The sequence below is a fragment of the Ictidomys tridecemlineatus genome, chromosome 3 (assembly GCF_052094955.1).
Source record: "Ictidomys tridecemlineatus isolate mIctTri1 chromosome 3, mIctTri1.hap1, whole genome shotgun sequence".
Classification (NCBI taxonomy): Eukaryota; Metazoa; Chordata; class Mammalia; order Rodentia; family Sciuridae; genus Ictidomys; species Ictidomys tridecemlineatus.
In genome coordinates, this window is record NC_135479.1 from 213,044,233 (window position 1) to 213,060,431 (window position 16,199).

Genomic DNA, 16,199 nt, shown 5'->3' on the forward strand with positions numbered 1-16,199 from the left:
GACGTCTGTGTGCTGCAAGGAACAGCGGGCAGCACCGCTCAGGGGAGGTCTCTGGGACACTTCCTCACTAAAATATCACTGTTCTTAATGGACCCAGAGGATGGGAAGGGCCTGAGACTAGGAGTCCTCGTGACTCAGACTCCACCTCGTCACCTTAGGCCTGTGTCCACTGGTGACACAGACACCAGCTCCCAGCTTTCACACTGCCCCTCCTCCGTCCTCCTTCCCAGGGGCAGTCATGTCTAATGCAGCTGGTTTCCCTGTCTCTCCTTGTGCCTCGGGTCCCATAAACTCCCTACACATGACATCGCGGAGGCTCCCCTGCTCCACGCAGACCTTGGTCAAATCTGGCCCCTTCTGTTTCCCACCTATCCTTTGGGGGCCACCTTAAAACCACCTCCATGCTGGGCTGCGGGGTGCAGGCCCCCCCATGGCCTTGCACCCCTCCCACCTACCCTCTGGGTCCTCTGCTGGGCCTCTTATCAGGAAAGTGTGCATGCTGGTTCCCCATGCTGACCCCACTCTCCTTCCACCCACCGGCCCCAGCAGCTGGGAGATTGAAAAGCAGGCAACAGGAAGCCCAGACGCACATTTGGGTTCACTGAGCACACGTGTGGTCATGGACGGAGCAGAGCAGAGCACTCCATGATGAGAGGGATCAGCTACACGGACATGAGGCTGAGGAGGTGGGCTGCCGGGTCTCCTGTAAGAAGCCAGGGACAGCCACGGCGTACCCTCCCCTCACTGCACGGGCCCCCTGAGCATGTGCACACCGACAGAGAGCTGTGAAGCATGAGCACCACTGGCTGGAACCACGCCTTTAACACACAGGTTTTAGGGGACATTAAGATCCAAACCGTGACAGACAAGGAGGCAGATGCGCGGGGTGGGCTGGGGGCTGCTCTGACGGCGGCTCCTGTGGCACTGGGCCTGAGGACCCACACACCTGCCACAGGAACCCTCCCCTCCCATCCGCTCTGCCTGGGTCGGGAGCTTCTGTAACGGGAACACCAGGTCTCGGGAGGCCACCCGGGACTGCAGTCAGACCCCAGCAGGGCACAGAGCCTGATGATGTGAGAACTGGAGCAGAGAGAGCAGGGACTCGTTCTCGCAGAGTCCACCGAGGCCGGCTGGCCGCCTCTTTCTGGGGCAGCAGCTGCCTCTGACCTGCACCTCAGGCAGCCCCGCCCTCTATGTGCCCGCAGAGCTGCAGGGAGAGGACACCTGGCTGAGGGGCTGGAGGAGAAGTTCCAAGACACAGCAGGGGGGCGGGTGCTTCTCACGTGGCGCTCATCCAACAGCTTTGGGGACAACACTCTCAGTAACCTGGTCCCCAAAGGGTGGCCTTTCTGAACAGCTCTTCGCAGCCCAAGACAGAGACCACTGCCTCCCCGGGCAGCGGCAGGGACAGCACATCTGCCTTCAGGAAAATGGCACCCTCCCCTGCCCCGCACGTGCCGATGGAGAAGGGGGAGTCCAGTCCCGCATCTGGCCCACAGGACCCCCACAGTGAGGTCACAGGATGCTCTGGTGCACACAAAAGGGAGGAAAACAGACAGAAAGCATGAGCATCTGTCCTCTGACCACCAGTCCTGCCTCCCCAGCGGTGCTCAGTGTGGACCCCGAACCAGGAGCCAGCAGGACCAGTGTGGCCTGGAATTTCCTGGAAATGTAAACCCTGACCCCATCCAGAACTTCGATGGGACTCCGTGGGGCCAGCAAGGGCTCCCACGGCCCCAGGGGAGACCCCCACAGCCCAGGTCTAAAGTGCGCTGCCCCAGGACAGGCCAGGACACCAGGGCCTCCCTTGCTGTGGCAGGAAGAGTGGACCTCAAGCAAATGTCTTGTGTGACCACTCACACCGGAGCTTCCGTGGCAGCCACAGTGGTGACAGGCCTAGAGACGAAGGGAGGGATCACTAAGGGAAGAAGCAAGCAAACCATCTTCAAAAACATGCACAACACAGTTCTGAAAGAGGAGATAGGTCAGCAGGTAAGCAGAGAGGACTTCTGCGGCCATTCTGAGAGGCCACTGCAGACCCCAGTCCCGAGGGTGCTGCATAGCTGCAGGCCAAGGTCAAGATCTGAGAGACTCTGCTCAGGACGACAGCCCCTGAACATACCTGGGCAGAGGGCACTTCCCAGGCACACTGACTGGCAAGCGAGGAGCCACAGTCCACAGCTGGGCTCTGGGGTCCTGCTGCAAGGGACTGGCGGCCAGAGCCCAGGCACACCTGCTACCGCCACGTGCTAGAAGTGAAGCACCTGAGCTGGTCATGGCCCCCCTCAGCCTGTCTCCTCCTCTGTACCACGAGAGGCTAACTGGACTCTCTGCGTGCCTGGGCCCTGCTTAAACTCTAGGCCATCAGTGCCACAAGTGTCCTCCGCCTCCTCCTCCTCCCCATACTCCCTCCTCCTCCAGCGCTGCCACACCTGGGTCGACCTAAGCACTGTGGCAGTCCAGGTGTAGACAGCACACTTTCAACACTGCGGGCACAGGGCAAAATCCAGCTGGCTCCCTGGCTACGCCCCCAACAAAGCTGGAACTCATGATCCTGGCCTGGACCATTCTGTAGCTTCCCTCTTCCTGACCTCATTCCCCGGCACACAGTGCCCTCTTCTCGCCAAAGGAAGGGGCTCCCCACACCTCATGGGTTCGCTTCTGGGCCGCCCGGCCCTGCGCTGCTCTCCGCCGGGGTTCACCCTTTCTTCCCCGGCCTTCTCGGCAGCTTCAGAGGAGGGCAGACCCAGCTGCCGGGGGCGCGGCAGGCCTGGTACAGGTTCCCAGGCCGCAGGTCGGGCGCTGCTCTGCCTACAGACGTCGCCACACACCACTTCCTTGGCCTCTGCTTCCCCACCTGGCCCTGTCACCATAGTGGCCCAGGAGAGCAGAGTGGGCACTCTAGAGTCCTGTTGCACATGTCCTAGACTACAGCGGGCACCAGACAGTGGGCCTCTGCCGCAGTCAGGGACTGAGCACTGCATCTGCTCAAGGTGTGGACTCCTCGCTGGGCCTGCAGACACCCAACGCCCAGCCCAAGGTGCCTTCCTTTGGTATCTGTCCTCCCACATCAAACTGCGGGGCGGAGCCCGCTCAGCTCTGCACACAGACGCGGTCACCACTACGGAGGTCTGTCTAAAACCTGGCATTGCAGGTGGACCGACCCTAAGTGATGACCTAACTGACCTTGTCCCCCTTCAAGACTGAGGACAGGGAACGGCAGCTACCATATGGTCAAGAGGAAGAGTGAGTCCTGCAGGCAGGTGGCCCCCGAGGGGAACTGGAGGCTCCTGGGGCAATAACGACGTCAGGACCTCACAGCGTTGGGAGATGGTGACCAGCCAGACCCCAGTTTGACGAGACTGCTCCTCAGGCGTCCATTCCCCTATGGTTCTTGGTGACTTGACACTCAACTGAATGGGGCTGGGGATGCTTGGTCCCCTGTCATCCCAGTATGTCAATCCCTGTCCCGCCCCCAGACCCACAGGCAGATCTCCAGCCTGCTCTCTGGCTGTCCTGTGGCCTCTGCTGCTGCCCCTTAGCCAGCGTTTGTTCACGGGACACACGAGCTCGCATGCTCACCTGGCATCCCCCCAGGTCAGGGTAAGTCAGAGTGTGGGACGCATGACTCTGAAAACCTCTGGGGCACCAACACGTGTGCCATACGTCTCCAGCCCGCCTCTGAAGTCCGCTGCTTGTTTCGGGCTGGCTTGGTTCTGGTGCCTAGTTCTGCTTGCTGCCTTGTGTGCGTGTGTGATGACGCTCTGCTGCACAGGGAAGCCGCAGTACTGGGTGTGCTCAGCTGTCTCCTGCGGGCCTGGGTGGGTCTGGACGCTGTGCCTATGTGCAGAGGCCCTGCAGATGCTGTGGAGCAGGGGCAGCAGGGCCGCCCTCCCACATCCTCCGCAGCTTCCTAGCTGTGGGCCTGTTCCTGCCCACTATCTCCTTTCCTGGGTCCACTCCCTGGATCTGGGGACATTCTCCCTGAAGCTTCCCTGGCTGACAGGGACCTGGAGGTCTGTCTTCTGGATGTCCCCACAGCCACCAGTCTGATCTCTTTGCGGCTGGCAGAGGCCCCAGGTGCCACTCCACCACAGTACCCTGGAAGGTCGGCCTCAGCGTCACACTGGGCAGCCTGGGGGCAGCCCTCTCCGCCTGACACTGTGTCCCGAGCCCTGAGGTTTCTGTCACTTTTTCTTCTAGAATTTCTTCTCTGTTCTCTTTCTGAACCTCTTGGCTTCGCCCAAAAGGACGTCTGCGCTCTCATTTTCACTTCTGGTTCTTTAAGAGGAATTTCTGGGCCAAGAGGAGAGAAAGGCGTGCGCCCTACCATCTCCACATGGACAGAGGCAGAGTGGACCCTCACCTGGGTCAGCACCCAACCCGCCAGGTCTGCATTGAGCAGCCTGGTCGGTGGGGCTGCGGCAGGCTTGCTGCCCAACAGTGCTGGAGTAGCAGGTTTTGCTCACGCTACAGGCACTAGCAGCATAACTAATGAGTCCACTAAACCCACAAAATCACGAATTCACACATTTACACTTACAAAGAGCAAAGACCTGAGTTACAATACCTGTGCACACCCTTCTCAAAGGCAGGGCCCTGGGGCAGGTGTCCTTCCTCCCCAGAGTGGTGGGAGCGAGAACCCAAATGGTCCCGCTGGGCAAGTCAGTGGCTGACAGCGCTGTTGCACCTGAGCCGTGTCACTCGGCCGAGGTGGAGGTTTCCAATGCTTGGGCAAAGTGACATGTGACCTGAAGCCCAGACTGCTGCACTGCCAACAGGCCAAGCAGAGGGAGGACAGACAGCGCACACCAGGCAGAGAGGAGCAGGGCCTCTGAGAATCCCACCTCCACTCGGGTTTGTGGCAACGGGAAGCCGAGGGCCACCAGAGCTCATCCACCCCACAGATCTGGGACACCCAGGATGCAACGCCTGACAGACTGCAAAAGCAGGTTCTCTCTCACACACTCTCACCATGCAAGAGGGAGAGAAAGGTGTGCACCCTACCATCTTCACATGGACGGAGGAGGCCTCATGGAGGCCTCAGCGGACGCCAGCACCGTGATCTTGAGCTTCCAGCCTCTAGAGCTCTAAGGTTTAATTTCTTTTCTTTATAATTTACTTAGTCGGTTGTATTCTGGGATAGCAGCAGAAAACAGGCTAAGGCAGAAACTGCCCTCCATCTGTCAAACTCCTATTCAGTTCTTAAAGCCCAACCCAAATGCCCCTCCTGCCCAAAGCCCTCTTGGCTACGACTGCCACACGACACACCACACCTCTCCCTACAGCACCCAAGACACTCAGAGCCCAGCACTAGCACACACTGTGTGCCTGCAGCTCCCTTCCCCACGCGAATCTCCGTTTCTCTGTCCCTTCTACTGCTGAAGTCCTCCTAGAGGACTGGCCCACTTCATCCCTCCTTTGGCATGTGAGCGGGCTGCCTCTGGCTCCACCAGACCCCTGCCCCTGTCGGTCCCTCCTCCAGTGACTCCCGGCAGGGAGGCCCCGGTCCCCCTGGACATCTTTCTTGAGCTACAGTCTCCTGGTCACTTTCCCTCTGGCTGGACGCTCCTTCCTTGGCCCCTTTACTGGCCGCCCCTCCATCTAGCATCCCAAGCCTCCACAGTGGGATGACCCAGGCCGGCTCCTTGGTCCTCCCTCCCTCTGGTTCTGAACAAAGCCAGTGCCTGGCACAGCCCTTGCTCCTTCCCAGGCCCTCTCTGTGGCAGCCTGATGCCTGCTACGTTGTGTGGGAATCTCTTCACCTCTCTCCACCAGGGTCTTGCTCTTTCCTGCATTCAGCTGACAGCTTGCCCTGTTCACACCAAGTTTCGGGAGCTACAAGGGACATAACTTGACTTTCTAAAATAAAACCATTGTCACTCTTGTAAATCTACTGATATCTGCACCTACGCTGGGATGGCCTGCTATCTACAGCACATGTGAACAAACCCTTCTGTGGCCACAGGAAGCTGACCACACTTCTGCTCCATCCATTCCTGCTTCCGCCACTGCAGAACTCAAGCCCAGTGCCACACGCTGTGCTTGAGTCTCCTCTACTGATGCCTCACTGCAACTTTCTGCGACACACAGTGTGTCAGGACACTGGCCTTGATTCTGCAGGACCGCAGGCTGGCTGGCTGCTTCCGGCCGTTGCTGTGTTGCCCGCAGCACCAAACAAACATCACGACCTCACAGCAAGCTGTGCTCAAGCAGGTGGACGGGTGTTCTTCCCACCAGTCCCGGGTGGACAAACGTTCCCCTCTGCAGCCCTCCTCCCCAGCACACGAGCACCTGTGGCCTGGGAACAGGTGAGACGGAGTGGAAGGTCTGCACACGGGCCTTGGGCTGCCCCCAACAGTGCCAAGCACATAGCTGCAGTCAGCCTGCAGGACCCTGCAAGTCACTGAGGGTGTGTCCCCGCCACATAGCTGGACCAAGGGCCCATGCCCCTGCCCTCACCATGAGTCTCCTGCTCTGTAACAGGAGGGGTCCTTCCTCAGTAGGAGTCCCTGGAGGACAGGCCCATGGCACCCAGCCCTGTGCATCATCCCTGCCCACCTGGAAGCCCTCACCACTGTCTTACCCAGGATTCCTATTGCTTCTTGTCTACACTGCGTCCCCTACCTGCCTGAACTGGGGTTCCACCCACAGGAACGGCTGAAGGTGGCCTGGCTTCTGGGGCCCTGCGGTCCCCTTACCACCCACCCGAGGGCCCAGCAGTACTCTGCACCTCAGTGAGCTGCTGTGCCATGGCCCACTGTATCCATCTCACCAGGGCAGGGCCTGCCCCACCCATGGACAGCTCAGTCCCCACCTGGCTCCCCTCTGTGGACACCTGTTCGAATGAAGTCCTGTTGGGCCTGGATTCCTGTCACACCCACTCAGCAGCCATAGGGTCATCTAAGAACACAGACCCTGCTCCAGCCCTGCTCCAAGCCCCCAGGGGAACCTGTGGTGCTCAGAATAAAAATGCGGTCCTGCTGCCTCCCCTCCTCTTCACCACACTGGCCTCTCCATCCTTGAGGCCCAAAGCTCATTCCCATCCCAAGGCCTCTGCAATTGTCAGGCACGTGTCTGGGATGAATTCCTTCTGTTCTCCAAGAGGCTGCCTCATAGCACTGGTCTCCGTTCAAACGCCCCTCCTCAGGTGACCTTTCCGGCCCAGCTCCCTGGGTGCACCATCCTGCCTGCCTGGCAGCCCCACCCCTGTCCTTTCTCCTTCATGCCCTCACCACTGTCTTACCCAGGATTCCTATTGCTTCTTGTCTACACTGCCTCCCCTACCTGCCTGAACTGGGGTCCCCCAGGCTTTCTCTTACTCAGTGCTGGGCACATGAAAGTGTCCTTCTGTAGAGATGTACCGAGTGAACAGTTGGCCAAATCACCTGATCTGTGCACCTGAACATCAGGTGAGCCAGCCAGAGTGAGCCATGCTTTGCAAACGAGAAACTGAGCCTGGGAAGCACTTAAGTCACTGCGCACAATCACAGAAGCTGTTCCAAATCTCCCTCAAGTCTGTAAAGTATGATTTTTCTTTCGAGGCCTTCTGCATCAATAACAATGAAAAAAATATCAGACCTACATCCTCAGCGCACAGAGTTCCTTTTCAAATATAATTATTCTAAGATAAGCTATTAGCCTTGCAACTATGGTTACTTTCTAAAGTTTGTCTTCTGGAGAAATAACTGTTGCATCTGTCTTCAAAACTAAACATATTTATATGTTCTTTCTTGGTAACTTTGCTGCAAAAGTAGTAATCATAGATATAAGAAATGAGAAAATTTTGTATTTTTCCCTTTTCAAATCCAGACTAACAGTCCTATTTCTTAAGGATTCACTGTAAGGCTGTGATTTCAAGGAAACCCAGGGAAGTGGAGAGGAGCTATAAAAATGAGGTGGAAAAGGCCAGGCTTGGTGTGTACGTGTGTGTCACTCAGGCCAGTGTTCACCCCAGCACTACCTGGGGAGAACTGTCCTGTGCCCTCAGGAGGTCTGTGCAGCCAGGTGCTCCCACACTCTTCACCCTCAAAATGCCTCAGGCCCCAGTAGGGTCCCCACACTCGGCATTAGGTGTGGCTTCTGCAAATGCTGGCACTGGTGGACCACTAGTGGAGGCACTGGTCCTCCTGCTTCTGGATGGCACACTGGTTCCTGCCATTTTAAACCACCTTTGGCGGGGGAGAGGGGTGGCAATTTCTGAGCATGTGTGAAAATAGCTCTCATGGGCTACACCCAGGCTTGGTGCATGGCACTGGCCTCCAGGGAGTAGTGATCAGGTCTGTGTGCTCAAAAACACAGGAGGCCGCACGTGGCCCTCGCCCCACCTGTCCACTTCTTCCCTGGGCACCTGTCGCCGCTTTCACGCCCTTCCCTCTGGCACCAAAGGGTTCACCCAAGTAAGGTCAAGGGGCCCTGGGGAGGTCACCGCCAGCCCTCCGCTTTTCTACTCCCACTAGGGGCTGGGGCCCGGGGCCTCTCCGTCCTCTCCCGAGGACGCGGGAAGCGACGTCAGGGAGGCCACGCGGGGCGGAGGGCGCGGAAACCCCGCGCTGGGCCGGCGGGGGCCGTTTTGCGTGGCCGGGGCCTGGCGCCCACACTGGGCTGCGCGGGGGCAGCGGGCCCGCCAGGGCGGCGCGGAGGGCGGTGGGCACCGGGCCGGCCCCGCAGCGGGAGCGGGCGGCCGGGGGCGCGGGGCGCGTGCGTGGGCGCGGGCGGGCGGGCGGCGCGGAGGGTGCGGGCCGGGCCGTGGGCGGCGGGCGCGGCGCGGGCCCGGTACTGGGCGGCGGGCGCGGACGGCCCGGAGCGCCCGCGGCGGCGGGACCCGGCGGGCGGCGGCGGGCGGGCGCGCAGGGCGATCCCGGAGCGGCTCCGGAAATCCAGCCGGGTTTTGACTCCGATCGCCCACGGCGCCCGCGGCCGGCGAATGTAACAAAGAACAGTCGGCATGGCGGCTGGACCGGGGCGGGCGGGCGCGGCGGGGCGGGCGGGCGCAGGGCGGCGGCGGGCGGGCGGCGCGGGCCGGGCCGGGGGCGCGCGCCGGGGTGGGCGGCGGGCCGGGCCCGGGGCTTTACCTGCCTTTGGAATGTGCAGAGCAGGATCGGATCCGGACTCCGGGTTGCGATCCGCTCCGGAAACTGCGCAGCACCGGAAGCCGGGGGGCGGCGGCGCGGCATCGTGGGAGTTGTAGTGCGCGGCCGGGCGCGGGCGGGGCGGGGCGGTGCGGGCGGCGTGGACGGGGTGTCGGGGAGCGGGCGAGGTGCGTGGAGAGCCGGGGAGCGGACGGGGTGTCGGGGAACGGGCGAGGGTGCGTGGAGGGTCCGGGGAGCGGAGGGGTGTCGGGGAGCGGGCGGAGTGGACGGCCTGTCGGGGAGGTGGCGAGGTGCGTGGAAGGCTGGGAGCAGACGGGGTGTCGGGGAGCGGGTGGCAGTGAGTGGACGGAGTGTCTGGGAGTGGGCCAGGTGCGTGGAGGGCCGGGGAGCAGACGAGGTGTCCGGGAGCGGGTGGCGGTGAGTGGACAGGGTGTCTGGGAGCGGGCGAGGTGCGTAGAGGGCCGGGGAGCGGACGGGGTGTCGGGGAGCCGGCTGCATGGACACGGGGTGTGAGGGAGCGGGCACCGGTGTGTGGATGCCCTGGGAGCGGGCGGCGGTGAGTGGACGGGGTGTCGGGGAGCGGGCGAGGGTGCACCGAGGGGCCGGAGCGGACCGGGTGGACTGGGTGTCGGGGAGCGGGCAGCGTGGATGGGGTGTCGGGGAGCCGGCGGCGGTGAGCCGATGGGGTGTAGGTGAGCGGGGTGTAGGTGAGCGGGCAGGGGGTGTCGGGGAGCGGGCGGTGTGGACGGGATGTTGAGGAGCGGGCGGCAGTGCAAGGACGAGGTGTTGGGGAACGGCGGGGGGGAGGGGGGTCGGCATGGACTAGGAGTCGGGGATCGTGTGGTGGGCGGCATCGACGGGGACCCGGTGGAGCGGGCAGCGTGCTTAGGGGTTGGGGGAGTGTGGGGGAGCGGTGTGGATAGAGGGCTGGGGGAACGCGTGACGCACAGCATGGACCCAGGAGCTGGGAGAGCAGGCAGCATGGACGGGGCACCTGGAGGAGTGGGTGGCCGGCCGTGTTCAGGACAGACTGGAAGGGCAGGACGGGAGCGGGAGGCTTGGACGCCACCAGCGTGGGGCGGCTCCCTACAGCTGCTAGGTACTGTGGGTTCCGAGGGTGGAAGGTGGTGGTGACCTGGAGGGGGTCTTGTTTTCTCCAGATCAGGTCTGGGGTTGCCAGATTGTCCTAATTTCTGAGTTTAGCAGTTTGGCATTCTGGGCTGGCTTTTTGTTTGGTTTATAAGGACTTCGTGAAGTCACAGGCCTAGCAGCCGCAGTGCCAGGAGTGGGAATCCTCCCAGGGGCTTCACTCCAGCGGCTGCCTTGGAGCAGCCCAAGTGAAAAGCTTGGGACGTGGAAGCACCCAGCCATGGAGTGTGTGTTCAGTACCCTGTGCTAGTAATCCCCAGACTCAGATCAGGAGGCACAGGCCAGGCACAGGCAAGCCTGCGCCAGTCAACAATGCCCTGCCTTAAAGTTACAAGGACTGGGGATGTGTCTCAGTGCTAAAGGGCCTGGCCGGCATTCATGAGGCCTGCTCTAAAATAAAAAGTGTGATGACAAAACACTGGAAATAGAAGGGACTTGGCTCTCTTGATCTAGTCCTGGCGTCCCCGTTCAGAGGGGCACACTGTCTCCCATTCCTGCCTGCCAAGACTTCCCGTGAGAGGAGGAACTGGGGAGATTTATTTGAACTGGGACCACAAAGAGCTCCTTTCCCGTGTATGTGAGGTCCTAGGAGTCACTCACAAAAAGAGAATACAGTGTCTCTTACACACGTGAGAAGACATTTAACTCTCGTATCTGAAATAAGAGAACAAACAGGATTCCAGTGAGGGGATTTTTATTAGATTAGCAAAAAAATAAAAGATTCATAGCATTACTTTGGAGGGATTCTAGAGGAACACTGCGGTCCTGTGCTAGGGGGGAGGTAAATGTACAAACCCGTAGAGATTCCAGATGCCTTTGGCCCACCAATTCCACATGTAGCTCACCCTGCAGAGATGCACTATGCAGAGGGGCACCTGTGTAAGGTTAGTCATAACTAAGTGCCATTCAAAGGGAAGTGTTGGGTGCTCCTGGGCAGCCCATGGGGTGCCAGGTCATGTAGCAGAGAGGAAAGATGTTCAGGGGGCTCCCTGCCCCAATATGTACAGTGGCTTCCCAGTTGCAGTACAGGAAGCTGACCCAGAGCATCCCTCACCTTTCCAGAACCACTCAGCTGGCCACCCTCCCCTCTTCCTGCTCAGACCCCGCCTCCTGCCAGCCTTCCTTCTCCCAGGTTTCCCACCGCCATCTCTTCATCCAGGTCTTTGCCCAAATGCCCTCCAGCCCCCTCCACACACCTATAGCTGACATACACCACAGCACCCCGCTGTGCACCCCTTCTGGCCATCACTCAGGTGGCCAGTTCTCTGGGTCTCTGCACACTAAATAGGTACCGACAGAAAGTGGCAGGTCATAGCAAGAGTGAAGGACTGAGAGTAACAAAGATCTTGTGGTTTAGATATGAGGCGTCCCCCCAAAACCCACATGTGACAATCAGAGGTGAGATGATTAGATTACAAGAGATTGTGTGACTCTGCTAATAAGGGTTAACTGGGTGATAACCATAGGCAGGTAGAGTGTGGCTGGAGGAAAGTTGTCACTGGGGTGTGCCTTGGGGGTTGCTGTTTTGTCCTTGTTGAGCAGAGCCCTCTACTTCCCGGTTTTCAGGTCCTGAACTGCCTTTTTCTGCCATGACGCCCCACCTCACCTTAGGCCCAGAGCTGCAGAGTCAGGTGGTCATAGACTGAACTTCCGAAATCATGAGCCCAAATAAACCTGTCCTCTGTGTTGTTTTTGTCACAGCAATGAAAGAGCTAACAGAAATTGGTACTGAGGAGTGGGACGTGGCTGTGACTGGTGCGACCATGGGGCTCAGAAGCTTTTGGAGCTGGTTTGTGTGGCATGGGGGGAGGGGGTTTGAAAAGTTTAGCGACGCTGTCGAATGTTGTGAGCAGAACTTGATGGGTGACTGCCGCGAGTTCAGGAGACCTGAACGCAGTGGCACTGAGGTTTCACAGGAGAGGATGGGGTCGAAGCTGGACTGGAGGCCATTCATGTCACGTTCTGGCAAAGAAGGTATCTACATCTTGCCCGTGTCCTGAGACTGGGAGGCTGAATTTAAAGGGGATGTAGTGATTGGTCTGTGGAGGGAATTCAGAGGTAGTGCAGCATTCAGACAGCGCCTGAATGTTGCTGGTGGATTTTAGCCAAGCTTACCATGATAACCAGGAGCAGAAAGCAGAGCAGAAAGATTTGAAAACCTTCTGGGCAGAAAAGTGTGAGCGAAACTGGGGCTAAGGAATGTGTGGCTGTTAAAGAAGTTAGAACCACTAAAGAAATCATAGGAAAGCTGGCTTGAGGGCGTCTCAGGAATTGGTAAGACCACACCTCTCTCTCTCCAGGGTGTAAAAGGACATTTTTTTGAGAAGAGACCAAAGGGGTATCCAGCTTGGGGGAGGGGGTGCTAGTAAGTTTTGGGGTTTGTTTTTACCATGCTCGGCCACCCAGGCCTGCAGAGGATGCTGCATCCGTGGTCCCAGCAGGCTTAGCTCCTAATAGCTCAAGATGGCGGCAGACCTTGGCATCCATCACGTCGTGCTGGTGCTGCAGGAATGAAGGATGCTGGAGTTTGGGGGTCGTGAAGGCTCCCACCAAGATGGCAAAGGAAAGCCTGGAGGCCTGGCAAAGCGCAGCAGGGTCAGAGTCCCTGTGGGACGCCCCTGAGAGACCAATACATGAAGAGGTGAGACGGAAGCCAGAAGCCCCAGTGGAGATCCCAAAGGGGCCAGTAACCTAGGACGTCACTGAGGAAAGCCGCAGATACGGGACAAGCAGCAGAGAGGCTGTGGGGGCCGCAGCTCAGAGAGACCATCACCCTGCCAAGTGCCCAGGTGCTGGACACGGAGCTGCAGGACTTGCTTGCCCCCCAGGGTCTCAGTCTTGCTTTGGTCTCGTCCCTGTTTTTCCCTTGTGGAATGGGAATGTTTACTCTGGGCCATTACATATTGGGTATATGTGACTTGCTTTTGACCTCTACAGGGGACAACATCCATGAATTCATCTGAAGTCTTGGATGAGATCTTGGACTTGGACTTGGGGCAGTGGTAGAGCTGCTGAGACCATGGGGACCCCTGGAAATGGACCAGTGTATTTTGCATTGTGAGATGGGTGTGAGCTTTTGGGGGCCAAGGATAGAAAGTCATGGTTTAAATATGAAGTGCCTCCCAGAAGCTCATGGTGAGACAAGGCAAGCATTTCAGGGGTAAGACTGGTAGATTACCAGAGGCGTAACCTTGTCAGTGGATTGATCTACTGATGGATTGCAGGCAGGTGGAATGTGGCTGGAGGAGGTGGGTCCCTGGGTTGTGACTTTGGGGTTTATAGTGTGTCCCTAGTGAGTGGAGGTCTCGCTCTGCTTACCTGTTACCTGCTTACCTGCTCTAGTTACCTGTCCTGAGCTGCCCTCCTCTACCACACCCCCAGCCAGGAAGTTCTGCCTCACCTCAGGCCTGGAGCTGTGGGGTTGCCCGAGGATGTACTGACCCCCTGAAACTGGGCCCACATGAACTTTTCCTTCTCCACACTGTGCTTTTCAGGTCTTTGGGTCACGGTAACAAAAAGGCTGTCTATGACACACCTCCGTCCCCGGCCATTTCTCACGTCAATGACCACAATACGGCTGGCATTCAATTTACACTCACAACAGTCACTGTGTTGCCAAGAAAATCCTGTGTGTTCAGGATATTTCTTCACTAAAGGCTAGAAATAATAAATTCTAAGGCAAATAAATGTATGTCCTTAATTCCAAAGTTAGAAAAAAAGTGTCCAGTTTCATTATGAATCCTGACACAACAAATCTTTGAATCGTGGGCAAAAAAAAAGGAAAACCGACTCACTATAAAGGTGGTCTGTGGGTGAGAACTTCAGGTGCTCTCCGTGGTGCTCAGTGACAGTACCACCCAGGGTGGAATTTCCCAGGGTGATCCTGAGTGCATGACAGTAGGGTGCCTTGGTTTTCAGAGCCTGCTGAAGGGCAGAGGGTGACACGTCACAGCGCACCCCCACAACCTGATACACAGGGAAGGACAAGTGGATGTGTGATGGACACAGGGAGATGGCAGGGCAGGCGTAGCCAATGAATGAAACTGGGTGAGAGGTGGGTGAGTGGCAAGTAGGTCTGAATTTTTAAAAAATGAGTTGAGAATTCTTTAGAAACAAGTGCTTCCATTACCATCAGCCTAGGAACACTGTCCCTAAGGCATGTGTTCTCTGACAGCATGGCTCCCTGCCCTGGTGGTGGCCTGCCCAGAGCCACGCTCTCCCAACTCCCACACCTCACCTGCTCTGGTTTTCCTGTTCATCTGGACGCAAAACTCCTTCAGTGCCAGCATCATAGATACCCTAGTCCCCTCTCCGTCTACCACTAGCTTTTTTTTTTTTAAGTCTGGCTAATTTTTATGCAGATAGAGGGGAGTCTAATCCACAATAAGTGAATTCCTACTGTGTGCACCCTGTGCTACTCTCACTCAGCCCGGCAGCAGTGTCGTGCAGACAGACCAGGTAAGGCCACTGACTTTCCCCTCGCACTTGAGCTGGTGCGGGCAGAGTTGGGTGGTGGAGGCTGTGGGCCTGGCTTCTTCCACCAGACAGCCTCGGCTCTAACTGAGGCTGCCACCTTTCAACTCCGTGAGCCTGGGCAAGTGTCTTAACACTGTGCCTCAGCTTCCTGGTCTGTAAGGCCAAGGTAGATCAGGATGCACAGAGTAATTTGAAAGAGTCTGTAAGTTACCACATATAAAGCACTCTAAAAAAATTCTTGGCATATAGTAAGGTGTTCAATTAGTATTAGCTACTCTTGTGGCCTTGAATCTTTCTTTTACTTTTCTTTAGTAGCTGTGCTCACTACCCAGCTAGGACATAAACCCCTGTGTCCTGTGGGCTTATCACAGTGCCAGGCTGAAGCAGTGATGAGTATCAGCTGGTCACCCTGTATGCCTACACCTCCAACTTTGAATTGGCATATTGATGACATCAGTATAGATACATGGGCATAGAGCCACTAGATCTGAATACCTGTCACATGCAGGTGTGAACTGGCATTTCCACTGTGAAAATGGTGGCTGGGCGTGGGGTGGGCTGTGGTCACAGTGACAGCAGATTCTTCTGGGTTGCCCCTGGGAGGGAGGGTCTGGCCTTGGTACTCTCCATTCAGGGAAGTCACTGTGCTGTGCCATCCATCTTGCGTTTTATTATCAAGTACTCACTGACAGGGGCATGGCACCCCATGGCCTGCGGTACCTGAGGTCAAAGCAACATGTTGTCAAGGTCTCCTCTGGCATCCAGCTCCACCTGGGACCCTGGGTGCTGGTGAGCAGAGAAGGATGGGGAGATGCCAAGCTTCTGAGTCTGGGAGCTCAGTGGACGTCCGTCTCCACAAGGGGGCACTGGCTGTGCTAAGCCCAGGGGACACAGGAACTGCCATTCTTACTAGTGAGCAAATGGAAAAGATGAGCCGGCATGGCACGAAGCCCAAGGAGAGGGGACTGAGCACAGCAGGCCAGCGCCCTGGGGATCCTTGATGGCTGACACACTTCATGAGAAGGCAGAGCTTGATCCTGGTCAGACTAGAACAGTGAGGGGTGACTGCTGGGGACACGTGTATTCTGGAATGCCCCAGGGTGGTTGCGACGGATTGCTCTGGGCAGTGTAGATGGACTGGCAGAAGGCGTTTACCTGGCAGTGACCGGCAGGTGACGTTGGAAAGCAGACATATTAGGACATCTGGCTTCTGGCAGCTCCATGCAGCCTCCTGGACAGTGGGCACAAAGCTGGCCCACGGGGCAGACAACGCTCAGACCCCTGGAACTCCCCAAGTCCCAACCCAGGCACTGAGGGCGCCAGCTGTCATGAGCAGTAAGCTGCAGTCTGGAGGCAGCTGGGCGCTCAGGATCCTCTGAGGCCCAGGCCTTCTTCCCCTGGGAACGAGTTTTCCAATGGGAAGCTGAGCCTCAGTCTTTGATCCTGAGTGACCAATCCACACCTGAAGGGCAAGTGCCTGCA

The 16,199-nt window shown here is 58.0% G+C and overlaps 1 protein-coding gene across 4 annotated transcripts in view; it reads right to left on the reverse strand.

Moving 5' to 3' along the window:
- Prdm15 (PR/SET domain 15) overlaps positions 1–9,146 on the reverse strand; it is a 45,168-nt gene extending 36,022 nt beyond the window's left edge. The window contains exon 1 of one of the 4 annotated variants that reach the window (XM_078044683.1): positions 9,075–9,146. Coding sequence is in view for 2 of the 4 variants with exons in the window: in XM_013357817.4 (XP_013213271.3) it covers positions 591–621 (31 nt within the window). In the remaining 2 variants the exon portion in view is untranslated. Of the gene's footprint in view, positions 1–590; positions 8,632–9,074 lie in introns of those variants that run through there. The other 3 variants (XM_078044682.1, XM_013357817.4, XM_040287061.2) reach the window with 3 other exon arrangements.
- Positions 9,147–16,199: the final 7,053 nt, after the last annotated feature.